Below are 13,659 nucleotides of genomic sequence, written 5' to 3' on the forward strand. Positions count from 1 at the left end.
GTACTATCTTGTAGCACACTATTTCTTAACACAGCCCATTCTGATAATGGATTAGTATGTTAGAAAGTTGTTTTTAAAAACAGAACAATGACTAAATAAGAGGACTGTCATCCTTTTCAGTGTAGATCTCACCCCATTGGTCTTAATTATTAAAATGTGAATTGTCTTCCCAACTAATCATGCAAACCCAACAACCAAGAAACATTAGTAATTGTCATCTGTACTTTACTAAACACTTTGTGTTTAATATATTTTAAATTATAAAGAAATTACAAGGAACTCCTAAAAAATTTAATACAAAAATATTACAAGTTAGGACAATTAAGCATTGAGATATAACATTTAAGAAGCATGCAGAAAAAGTAGCATAGGGTTAACATTTCATTGTTGACAGGGAGCTTTGGGACAGTAGAGAAAAGCACCCTCCACGGTGGCTTTTCCCTCGATGTATTTTTCAAAGGACTATATTGAAAAACAGTAAACTTTCATTGGCTATGTATTATAACAGGTAAGAAATCTAATCCATGGTAAAGTATAAGAACTATGAAATTAAAAGTAATCCCTTCAATGACTGCTTAAATTAATTTCAGCTTAACTTCAAGCTCACATGGATTCTAATCCTTAGTAGTCCAATACTTTCTGGAAAAGTATAAAATGCATATTAACAATCTATGCCATGCAATAAAAGTTAACCCCTTGAAAACCAAAGATTCAGTTAGCAGTGGCTTATAACTAATAAAACATGGTAAGAGTATACTTGTATTGTTTCTGTTTAAAGAAATGGAAAGAAAAGACAGAAGACCTGGAGAAAGAAGTTTTCTAAAGACAAAGTACAAAAATTTGCTCAATGATTCTTCTGAAAAAGTCTGTATGTAACACTGAGGAACTGAGATTAACTAAACCTGGAAGGTGCCTACTATCATTTCTCATAGGCTATTAAGGTTGTAATAACATAAACATCCTGACAAAGGATGGAAATGAATGTCATAAATGTTCTATATGAAGGGGAAAATATCATTAAGGACATTGAGCCTCCTGCCCTAAAAATTGCCAATAACATGTAGACACTGTTTTGTTCTCAACTGCATGCTAAGCAAACAAACAAATCTGAGGTCTCTTTTAGATTGGTTATGTGAGATAATATCCTTTAAATACAATATTGAGTTTTCAAAATAACTTAAAAGTAATTGCTATCCCTTAGCTGATTAGATGCTCTATTATTCTTTAATAAAAATAGAAAATAATTCCTTCATTTAAAAAAATCTTATCTTCTGCAAGAAGTAATAAAATAGTAAAATTTGTAATTTTTATCTATGGGCTTAATTTTTAAGTATTTATCTTGGAAAACAATGTTTATGAAAAACAGTGTTTGGGGGTTCTGATGAAAGTTGTTATAATTGGTAACACTAGTAAGGGAGAAAATAGACGTCTATGTTATGTTATGAAGGCTAACTCAGAGCAAGAAGGTTTATTCTACACAACACTGGAGGAAATAAAGTAATTAAATGTAAACAGGAAATATCATCCCTCTCTCATTACTTGACTAGCAAATAGACTATACAAACTACGTAGATATCAAAGGTTTTATATATGTACACAGCCAACATAATATCAAAATATATTTTATTCTGGACCTCTTTCAGATCTGATTCAAATTACAGTTGTCAAAGCAATACAATGCAAAGGGAATCTGCAACAACAACAACAAAAAATGTGCCTAGAAAGGATAAAAGGGTCATTGGGGACAAATCATTGTGATGTGGAACCAAAATACATCATAAGTGTAATTAACATGGTCCAGGACAGCATAGAACATCTATATCAGTCTTCCTTACACAATAATCATGAAAACTGAACAATAAAGTTCTTTAACATGTACAAAAAACTGTCATGGGCTGGTTTACACTTTTACAACAGTTTTAAAGTTAACTGGATAACTAAAGAAATGATGCAGACATTTTAATCCAGTGCTATAGGTAGGCTCACAGAATTAGACCCAAAGGATTTGTAAAAATTAAAATGAAAACATTATAGCTACAATGTCAAAGTCAGGAAAGAGAAAATTACTTCTGTATTCAAGGATTACAGAGCTACAAAATGCAGTCTGCCTGGTTCTGTTTGAATGAGATGGGTAAGTACATCAGACTAGATACAACATGCAGAATGTTTTCTTGAACTTATCCAGAAATTCCAAAGACAACATCATGAAACAGCTTACTAGAAAAAAAAAAAAATATATATATATATATGCCCTAGTTATTCACCCTGCTTCAACACTGGTAACGTAAAGGCAGAAATAAAGAATGCTATCAATACCTCAGAACTACTGATATAAGACATCAAATTTCTAAATCAGTGTATTAAAAAAAGTGAACACTTCCTTTTTTTCTCTCTCCTACATTTAACTAGAATCATGTTAAAAAAACAAAACTGATATTAAATGTGACACTTCAGAGCTACTATTGGAAGGAGTAATTAATAACTTCCCTACCCACCTCCTTCCATCCCTGCTGATTCAGAGAAGGGGGGAAGGGACCAAAAACAAACCAACAAACAAATAAACAAACAAAAACACCAACCAGGGTCTCTTGTAGGTTTGCTGCTATTCCCCAAAATGTTGGCATTTGCTGCCATGCCACAATGTTGGTCCACTGAAACAGGATTTCTGCGGAAACTGTTAACAGTAATTTACCATGTGCAAGTACCTTCCTTACCATATGAGAATAAACACAGGTTCTGTAGAAATGTACAATGTATATAAGAAAATGAAAACTGACTTAAAAGAGTAAATAGCACTGCATTTAAGATTTAGTTTTCTACTTATCTAATAAAACTCGTCATTTTTGCTTGCAGAAGTATGGTCATTTGTGATTCCTTTAATAGCAAAAATGCACAGTCCTCTTCAGGCCTCTACTCATTATTAGTTTACATTACTCTAAACAAAATCAGTCTACATAAACAGATAGCTCCTTAAAAATAGTACTCTCTCATTAAATCTAATTTGACAGAAAGAAGTTTAAGGAAAAAAGGAGTGCTTTTATAAGTTAAGTGAAAAAGTACAAATCTTTGGCCTTTCTCTTGACATTTTTGTATGTCAAAAAGCAAAAAACCTTCGTGTAATTCAATCTAGTGATTACTTTTGCACCATAATTTGTTTTTTACACCACAAAAGGAGGCACTTTCAGTATCTGTAAAAGATGTTTTACCCTAAAACATACTTACCTAGAGAATAATTAATTAAAACAATTTGATACGTTCTAAGACCTATTAGGAAATTACCAGTTACCACTTCTAAAAGTCATCTGAAAGTCAATAATATTACCTGATTGATTGTGGGAAAGGGGACTGGAGCAAATGTAAGTACTTAAGGGATTTCCTACTTGAAGAAAAAAAAATTCCTTTATGACATTTAAGAGTGGCAGCTGTTCTTTCTTCATTCTATTTTAATCAAATTTTCCCTTCCTATTTTTCCATATGATCATACATTTCTTACAGTAGCATATAAAACATAATGAATTCCATAGACCAACTACTGGATTCAGTTGATCTTCAGGAATAAATTCTCAGGAAAAAATGGGAGGAAAAATGAGTAAGAACCCCAAATATAGAACTTTACAGGCTGTGAAACTTGGTCTCTTGCAATCATGTTACTGCTCAAATTAGAGACGATCTTATTTTTGTCTATTGGAGCAGCATCGTGGCACATCAGCAGGCAATGATGATGTGAGAACAGCAGCAAAAACAAACAATTGTATGCTCACCAAGAACCCAAGCCTACAAAATGGATACCTTTCAGAGAAGTTTACACTTGAAAGACCCAAGACTTCAGGATAATAAAGCTCTGCATTTATAATCTTTATATGTCCTATTGTGGCTATTATGCGTAAGTAAAATAGCTAAAGAATTAAAAAAAAACAGCAAAGATGACAATATCATAAAAATGTAGCTGTCCATTTTGACAGCTATATTGCAGAATTTCTTGACTATCTTTTAATCAGCTGGGAAAAAAAGTCAATAACTGTATGCAAATGAATAAATTGTCCATATCAAAATACAAAAGTACTATCAATAATCACCTCTGACTTTCAGATTTAAATTCAGTGCAATTGACAAATGCATCACTAAAGGAAAATGCAGCTTAAACATACTCAAAACATTTGTGTCTATTCCTGGGAGCACATTTAAAAATTATTGCACAGATTTTTTTATTTTTATTTATTTTTTTTAAACAACAACAGAGGTCAACCAGATGTGAACCTCTAGCAATAAAAGCAGGATTTCAAGTGCCAGATACTCAGCATATTAGGTTTCCTACATAAGTCACAGGGTAATAAGTTCTAAATTATCTCTAATGTGATCCAAAACCCTAAAAACAGCTGGCACAAAACCATCATGAATGACTGCCTCTCTGGATGTAAATCTTAAAAAATATTATTACAGTATCATAGTCCCCACTATCAACAACTGGGGTACATATAACAATGTATTGTGAAAATTAAGTGTATTTATTCTCTTTACCTATAGCAAATGCTACTCTACCTTAGTAAAACCAAGACTTGCTTCAATCAATGCTGTTTTGTAAAAATAGCAAAACAACAAATGCTGCAAATCAAAGCTGCATTAACTGGGTTAAATCAGTTTCCACTTAAACACAGAACACAGGTTAAAATTTTAGCAGTAAAGGCCTCAAAATAATTATTGACAGAAATAGTGTTGTAAATTTGCTAAGCTTGATAATAAACAATTCCTTAATTAAAATCTGTAAGATATAAATTTGACAACTATTCTCTTTCAAATTGACACTCCTAGATTCTTATGTTAATCATGACAAACCCTGTTAATCATACACATAAACATGGCCTCATGCTAACATTTGTCTGTATATTTTACTTTTAGTTGCATGAGCACAAGAGATTTGATGCTTGTTATCTTTAAGAAAACACTTGACATAAACAGAGTAAAAGACATGATAGAGTAGTGATTACTGGAAAAAAAAAATAGCAGCTTAAATCTATCTTATACTTGGAAAAAAAAAATGTAGTCACAAGTACCACAAATGCAGAATCAGAGCAGCAAGGAGGTTAGTGCAATTATCTTTTTTTTTTTTTTTTAATTCTGAATCACTGCTATTAAAAATACCTTGAAGCAAGTCTTTTGTTTTAAAGATTGTTTTTTAAACTAAGGTAGCAAGCATTTTGCCATGTAATGGCAGTGTTATATGCCGTTATCTTGCTTTGTATAAAAGAAAAACAACATGAGAGATTCTTAATACTGGAGTTTGGTTACATTACATAGTTAAGCTTCTATACAGAATGATGGACACTTTGAGAAGCTAATCCTTATCCAGAAACGTTTTAATCTCTTAGAAAACAAAGCAAAACAAATAAACAAACAACAAAAAACCCAAAACTACTTTGCTCCTTTTCACAATAGTGCACATTTTAACCATAATTCAGTTATGGCTACAAAACATCAGAAGATTTTTTAAAAATGTATCTTCTCTATGGTATTTAAAAAAAAAAAAAATTTTGTGCCCTTCTAGTCTTTAATTGGCAGAAATATGTCCCAAAAAAGAAACTATTGTATTTAAGCCACATCACAAAAAAAAAGAACCAGAAAAAAACAACAAAAACAAACAAAAAAAAAAAACAGAGCATAATACCCTTTTACTGATGTGTCTTACAGATTGCCATGACCCAAGATTCATATATTTTCATTTAATTTCAAATTCCCCCTTCCTTCCACAATATGCACCAATTGAATATATGCTCTGGGAGCCATAAAATGTACCAAACATTAACCTCTTCAAAAGAATGCATTAAAATATTTTTAAGATTTTTTTTTTGTTGTTTAAAAGGTGAAAAAAATATAAACAAGAAACTGATTCACTCCCTTACTTCATGCATCCATAATCTAAACCAAAAACAAAATTTAAAAGCAAGAACAAACTACTGCTGCAAGTTTTTTTTTTTTTTTAAGTCCATTTTCTCTGTACATACAAACTGCTCACTACTGAAAGGAAAAAAAAGAATATAATCCATGGTGTCTGCTGATTCAAAGGGGGAGACAAGGCTGTCATTAGTATCCAAAAACTGGTACATGTATGTATGGTCTGCTTTTATAACGTATATCTCTTTCTTCTGTTTTTCATATCCAAACTTCTAAATGCTATTTTAGGGGCACAGCAGATTAGATTCCAGCACTTGGTGAACAGAATTCACAAGCTGTGACAAAACTCTGTCATCTTCAGGGTGCAATTTTGTTTATATACACTGTATGTATATATTTCTTTTAGATTTGGCTGTAGTGGACTGGCCATGGTTCAAGTGGGACTATAGCAGTACGTGGGTCAGGGACAGTCATTTTGGCTATGTACACATTCATAGTCGGTCCATGGCTTCCAACTAGTAGCGCTATTTCCGAAGGTCTAATACACAAACCTGAAAGAAATTACAATAATCAACCAATGTGTTCAGAATTTTTTTTTTACATTTCAAGTTTAACTTTTCTGTAGTTACAATTTCAAATCTGTTTCTCAGTTCTAAGTTCATGAACCTTCAGCAAAATGGGCACTTTACTAACAGAGAAGTTAAAAGATTATCTAAGCAAAGGAAACAACCATAAGCTAATAATATTGGGGAAGAAACATAGCTAGAATTATTAGGAATTGCATTGTTCATGAAAAAAGAAGGGGGGAAACATACAAAATAATATTTAGCTATAGCTTAAGTATACAGCTAATGGTTTTCCATCTTCCCTCTGCTTTTTAGAGCTCCAGAAGCCATAGCTGGTATACTCTTTAAAAATGTACAAACTCATCTCGAGAGTCTTTCAATATCACACCTTACTCTGCAGAAATCAATAGCATCTAATCTTCCTTCCCTGAACCACCAACACTCTTCTACAGGAAGGAGAAAGTAGAAATAGTCATTAAAAATTCCAATTTCTCCCAGAGTAAAACTCCACTATATTTAATCTCACTAATGAAGATTTGTGTAAAAACTGTTCCTTCCTTGATTATGAAGAAAATCTTCCAGCAAAAGAGAAACTAAATTTTATTTACATTATTTGAATATAATGAACATAAAGAGTATATAGCCTTCAGGGGAGAAAAAAATCAATATCATTTCTTAAAATTTACTTTGCAAAGAACTTCAATAATTAGTTGCTACTGCGATAAGCCACATTCCAATGGGTAAACACAGGTGCATGCATGCGCACACACATAAACTCTCTCTCACACTCCTTTAGAAACTATTATACTTACTGAACCATCTGATGCACTGGCTCCAACTTTGTCTCCTGCTGCATTCCAGCAAACTTCAAAAATTCCACCTGTTCCCCTATAGCTGTGAACTAGAGCACCTGTCTAAAAAATGAAAAGCAGAATCTTAAAAATTAAAATTACAAATCCAACAGTGAGATAAAAATATTACATGGTTTTATGTCTAGCAATCAGAGACTGGACTTAGCTTCAAGTCCAAAATAAGTGCAAATTCTGAAATGCTAGAAATGTAATGAAGATTTTTTTTAAAAAATAAAAATACTATCAGTTTGCTCTCAAAAGATTACTCTAACACATATTCAGTTCTACTAGTGTTAATGACAACACTTGACTAAGATATCTTTGGCTTCTTTGACACAGATAATAACAGCCATAAATAAAGATTTATTATGTGACATGAAATACATATTTGTTATTATCACTTAAAAAAGCATGAGTTTTGTTATGTTCAAAAACAAAATTAATTCTGTTTGATAAAACGTTTTAACAAATAAAGATAATCCCAATATAAATCTATTGTTTATACCATATTTATTTATATTTATTCGTAGTCCTTAACTACAGAAGGAAATGGGTCAAAGAGGAGGATAAAATAATATTTATTATTATTATTAGTGCTGGGGATTGAATCCAGGGCCTTATGCATGCAAGACATGCACTCTACCAATAGAGCTATATCCCCAGCCCTATACATTATTCTTGAAAGATGTTATAAGTTAAAAAGAAATGAGCAGGAACACTAATAATTTCATTGATAATTTAGCCAAAAGTGAAACTATTTAATTCCTTCAGTAATGAAAACAAAAATCATTCCACTGCTCTAAATACAATTCAGTCCAAAAATGTATATTCCTATGAAGTCAGTCATTAATAGGGCAGAGGGCAGAAGCCCTGTTGCGAGAACTGGAAAACATGAAACATGTGCTCTGGCACTCTGCTAGGACAAACCACTGATGTGACCCTTGCAGTTTTATGTTACCCTAAAAAGTCAAGCAAAAGAGCAGCTCTAATTAAAAACAACATGATAGCAAACCACATACCTTACAAATACTTCCCAATATAGTCTATACATGTTAACTACTAGACTGGAATATTATTTTCCTTTCTTTCCTCTTCAAATTCAGTCTGATAATAGTGGCACAAACCGCAGATGCTTGCTATGGCTGATTTAAGAATGTGAAGGCCCAGCTGTTTCTTTTGCTTTCTACCTAAAATTTCTGATAATTTATGGGATTAATGAAAACTGAGTATACAGTAAGCCTGGAGTATAGTTAATGAGAAAAGAATGTCATCAACAAAATCTAAACTCAGCTGAGGTATAGAAAATAAAATACGTATAATCTACATATGTCTTTGGAGTTAAAAACGTACTTTTCAAAATACTTAATCTCTAAGTTTGAACTGGACTACAATTAACCAAAATGGTATGGTCAACAAGTCAGGGTTACAACACTAAAGGGTCAATGGGCCAGATATTGGGAAAAGCCTCAATCATTTACCTGTCAAACACTTAAATAAAGCATTACCCAAGTAATAACAGGAAATAAATGTATGTAGATATGACAAAACAATCATCACTTTTCTCCTGCATTGAAAATTCACTAGGTACCATTTTATTACTTTTGAACTTAAATTAAAATGAGGTATCTCATAAACAAAGTGACACAATAAAATATGGTTAGCTGATCAAATGCCCTTATAAGCACAGCAATGTGCTGTACTACTCCCTACTTCATTACCCAAATTTCATTAAAATTGACTTTGTCACAAAAAACTAAATGAGAACTTAAAAATGGATCAAACATAAGCGAAGAGTAAATTAACGAATATATTTTAAGGAATGTATTTTGCATAGTAACATAGTAACATAAAGGTACCTCAGAATAAATTAAGAAAAAGAAAAGATGATCTTGGTAGAAAATTATAACATTTTACTGAATTTATGAATAAAAGACAAATAATGGAAATATATTTATGGGTGATAAAATTCAATGACAATGATTTCCTCCAATTTCACCTATAAATTCAAAGCAGTCATAAGCAAAGTACAGAAATGTATATGCTCTTTGTTGGAAATATTAAAGACCAAAGGCGAAGAACAGTAAAGTAACTTTATTTTGCACCATATATAAAAATCAATCGCAAAGGAGTTAAAAGCACATACAAAAAGCTTAAAGTACTTTATGAAAGGAAGCAATAAAAAAAAAAAATAAATCTGAAAACTAAAATTAAAAACTTCTCCATGATAAATACCATTCAAAATTAAAAAATGAAAAGATGGGAACTGCAAGATCATTGCAATCCATACGACCAAAGTGAATTAGTATACAAAATGAACAGAACACCAACTATTCAATAGGGGTGGGGGGATGAATACACTATAGAAATATAAGGGGAGATGTCTGCACTGAGTGCATCTACTCCAAAAAAAGAATATTCAAATGGAAAATAAGAATTTAAAAAGACATTAAACTCACCAACAATCAAGGAAGAACAAATTAAAACAAAGTATTATCCACCAAATTGGACAAATATTTAGCAGTCTGATGATCTCAAGACAGAGAAAAATAGGAAATCCAAAATATTGCTACTAGAAGTAAAAATTTGGTATAAGGAGTCTGAAAGCAGTTTTGTAGGCCCATAATCTCCATACACATTCACAGACAAGTATGTATGTGCACGCACATTATGTATGTGTGGTAAAAGTATTAGAAAAACCTTCATTCATTTGCAAAAGAAAACACATGCAAGAATGGTCACAGCAAATGTTTATAAGCCTACCAATAAGAAAATGAATAAACAGCTACATTCAGACAATGTTCTAGAGTAATCATCATTCTTGACCTACATGTATTCATGTGATTATAATTAAAACATAAAATGGTAAAAAATACAAGCTTTAAATGATATATACAATTTCATACCATTTATGTACAATTTGACAACACAAAACAGTTAAAACATGTCAGTTAATACATCATGGGAATAACAAATACACTGTACAGGTTTGCTTAGAGCCTCTAGGAAGGAAGAGAAAAAAGAAAGGAGGTAAACACTTTAGCTCTATCTACTTTTGTCATGTAAATGCAGAAAGAAAAGGATCTAAAACAAGTGTGGCAAGAGGTTCCTATCAATTAAATCTGGTTGGTAGGCATATGGATGTTCATAATAATATTTTGTTAGAAATATAATTAAAAGAGAAAATGAAAAACAAGACTAATTTAAATGTGTGAAGATTTATATTACTGTTATTTATATTTTGATTCATTTTTACAAATATTCTACTGAAAAGTTTTAAAAGGTTGAGTTAGGTACACAATTAGTGTCCTCTCAGACACAGTTAAAATTTAGAAACAAATTTCTAAAGCATGTACATTTAGTTACAGAATATATTCAACACAGGCAAATATTCATAAAGAGAGAAAAAGGAAGAGCAGAGACAAGAAAGTAACAGTGAAATATCAACATTAAATATTCACATGTCAAGGGCCTTATTTTTCTAGTATATAAGAAGTTTATAGAAATCAAAAAGATCAATAACTCAAGCAACATGTGTCCTACAACTGCAATGACGAATGAAGAGACAGGTGACTGCAGAGCCTATACTATAAAAGAAATGTGGTACATGGAACACAAAAACTAAAACACGGGAAACAAAATTTTTTTCAACTTTTTAAAAAATTTCTTTATTTTTATGTGGTGCTGAGGATCGAACCCAGTGCCTCACACATGCGAGGCAAGAGCTCTACCACTGAGCCAAAACCCCAGCCCCAGAAAATTTTTTTTAAGAAAAAGAAAGCAAAAGGCGGTGCTACTTTTAGGAAAGGAAGGACCTGTACACAGCACAGTCTCTGAAAACATCATGTGGATTACAAGTTTGTGGTTTTTTTTCCCTAATAATTCACTGTGTTCAGCCATAAAATCTTATCCCTTAATACATTTTTTTGAAGGGCAGGGGAGAACCAGGGATTAAACTCAGGGGCAATTGGCCACTGAGCCACATCCCCAGTCCTATTTTGTATTTTATTTGGAGAGAGGGTCTCACTAAATTTCTTAGTATTTTGACGTTGCTAAGGCTGACTCTGAACTCACAATCCTCCTGTCTCACCCTCCTGTGCTGCTGGGATTACAGGCGTGCACCATTATGCCTGGCTTCTTAATATATTTTTGATTACTCATACAGAGCTCCTTCAACGAATTCTTTTAGAAAGTGTCATTTACTTAAATAAATGTGTCTTAAGCTTTCACACTCTATGTCTACTAAGCTACTTAAAAAACCAAATATAATAATAAATAAAAATAAGAAATCTAAATCTATTTCTAAATTCTGGTGTACATATGAAAATATTTGTTTTCATATTTATTTAACTGGAAATTCCCCCAAAATGTATTGTATTTTTAGAAGAAAGTACAGAAGTAACATTGCATGAGGAATAACCAAAGGGGTGGAGGGTTGGGTAAGCAAAAGCAAATGTTTCCCATTAAATCCTTGAGTGTTTGATCATTTAAATAACTTAGACATACCTGTGTGTTCCAGATGTGCACACATTTGTCAAAAGAACCACTTGCCAGATACCTGCCATCAGGACTGAAAGCTACACTGTACACAGGCTCTTGGTGTTTTGTCAAAGTATGGATGCAAATTCCTCGGTCTACATCCCATAACCTAACAGTAGAATCGAAGGATGCACTGAAAAGGGAGGGAAAATTTTTTTTATAAGTTATAGAATACTTTCTCAGACTTGCTCCCAACCTCCCATAGTCTGCTATTCCTAAATGGCTTGCTACAAATCCTTTATGAGAAGCAGACTGGACTGTTCAGATGAAAGTATTTTAGAAAGTAAAAGCTAACCAAAGAGAAAGGCAGCTTTAAACCATCTCCAAATCCCTGAATTGGAAAACATAAATGGGCTAATTTACTGCATTCTTCTCTTTAAATAATCCATTTTTACTGATCCACACAAAATTGCCCATATTTTATATTTTATCTTTTTTAAAAAATGCTGATGAAATTTTATCATACTATGCCTCAATTACTTGCGTTTTAATCAACATTAGATATCACCAGTTGATATTTGATTATTTCCCAGAAATACTACTAAGAAAACCCCATGTTTAAAGCTTTCCATAAAATGTATTCTTGTAAAATAGATTCCTATTTCATGGAAACGTCCCTAATTTTCTGTCACAGTTAGTAGAAGTTATTATTTATAGAAGAATCATAAAAGGAAGAATAAAATGGAAATATCACCTTGCTAACATAAGGTTGGCATTTGGATTATTTGTCCCTGGTCCTGTTGGACTCCATTTAATAGTATAAATTTCTTTATTATGTGCTTGCAAATCATGGACACAATTGTCTTGTTTCATACTCCATATCTAAATAAAAAAGAAAAATAAATATAATTTTTTCTATAAAATGGAAACATTAAAAAGGTATTGTGCCAGAAAATCAGAACAATTATAGGAATCAAGAGAATATTTATAGAAATTTGTATGCAATGGAATATATTTAACATTTCTCTCTATATAAAAATGATAAATTAGCTTTTAAGCCCTCTATAAATATTCACTATTCTGAGGTGAGGACTTGAAGGCTGAATTAACTGTAGTTGTTCTAAGATTACTTTGAATACCTTTAGATGGTGCAAGTCAATTTTTAAGAAGGTCCTTGACTAATGATCCTAAATTGTTGAATACCTAGTTTTTATGCTGTTCCCCCCCAAATTATAAATTGCTCTTAAAATTTAGAAGTGAAAAAAAGGCAACCTACAACTAATATAATGATAACTCACAGAGAATAAACTAACAGATACAATAATTAAAGTTAAAATGACCAGGTGGAGAATAACTTTTCCTAAGATCAAAATGGGCCTACACATACATACAGATTTTTAAATGTTTATTATTTTTGAACAAAAATTAACAGAAGTCTGTAACAGAAGTATTTCTTGTATTCAATACAAACATTGGGGGGGACAGGGGATGGAGGTTTTGCAATATCTTGCCAAACACAAATAGTAACCTCAACTGAAAGAGAAATAAAAATTAGCTGAAATTCACATTTCGGTAATGTAACTAATGGAAGGCAATGAAGCGTTATCATAGTGATTTTTTTTTTATGGTTAAGTATTTATAACCCGAAATAAATAAATCTAAAACACGTTTCCAAAACTTATTTTATTAGACCGGTCAATAGCAAGTAATACTATTGGCCACCACCATCTCTTGAAAAACTCTTCTCTACATACTTGCTTCTCTTTCCACTTTTGTCATTACTTCTCAGTTTCCCTTTGGAAACTCATCGTTCTTGAGTTGGTAATTCTTAAAAGAGTTTCTTAAGATTATTCTCTGTCACTTCTTTAAAATCCAAG

At 31.9% G+C, this 13,659-nt stretch overlaps 1 protein-coding gene across 7 annotated transcripts in view; it reads right to left on the bottom strand.

Annotated features, from left to right (window-relative positions):
• Positions 1 to 1,606: 1,606 nt before the first annotated feature.
• Positions 1,607 to 13,659, bottom strand: part of Tbl1xr1 (TBL1X/Y related 1) — a 154,767-nt gene continuing 142,714 nt past the window's right edge. For all 7 annotated transcript variants that reach the window (XM_058586190.1, XM_046466852.2, XM_046466855.2 and 4 more), the window contains 4 exons: positions 12,537 to 12,664; positions 11,810 to 11,975; positions 7,268 to 7,369; positions 1,607 to 6,440 (listed from right to left, as the gene is read on the bottom strand). In XM_058586190.1, the coding sequence (XP_058442173.1) occupies positions 6,414 to 6,440; positions 7,268 to 7,369; positions 11,810 to 11,975; positions 12,537 to 12,664 (423 nt within the window). In that variant the 3' untranslated portion in view covers positions 1,607 to 6,413. The remainder of the gene's footprint in view (positions 6,441 to 7,267; positions 7,370 to 11,809; positions 11,976 to 12,536; positions 12,665 to 13,659) is intronic.

The sequence above is a fragment of the Marmota monax genome, unplaced genomic scaffold (assembly GCF_021218885.2).
Source record: "Marmota monax isolate L192 unplaced genomic scaffold, Marmota_monax_Labrador192_F-V1.1 WCK01_AAM20220418_F8-fsc00074, whole genome shotgun sequence".
NCBI classification, from domain to species: domain Eukaryota; kingdom Metazoa; phylum Chordata; class Mammalia; order Rodentia; family Sciuridae; genus Marmota; species Marmota monax.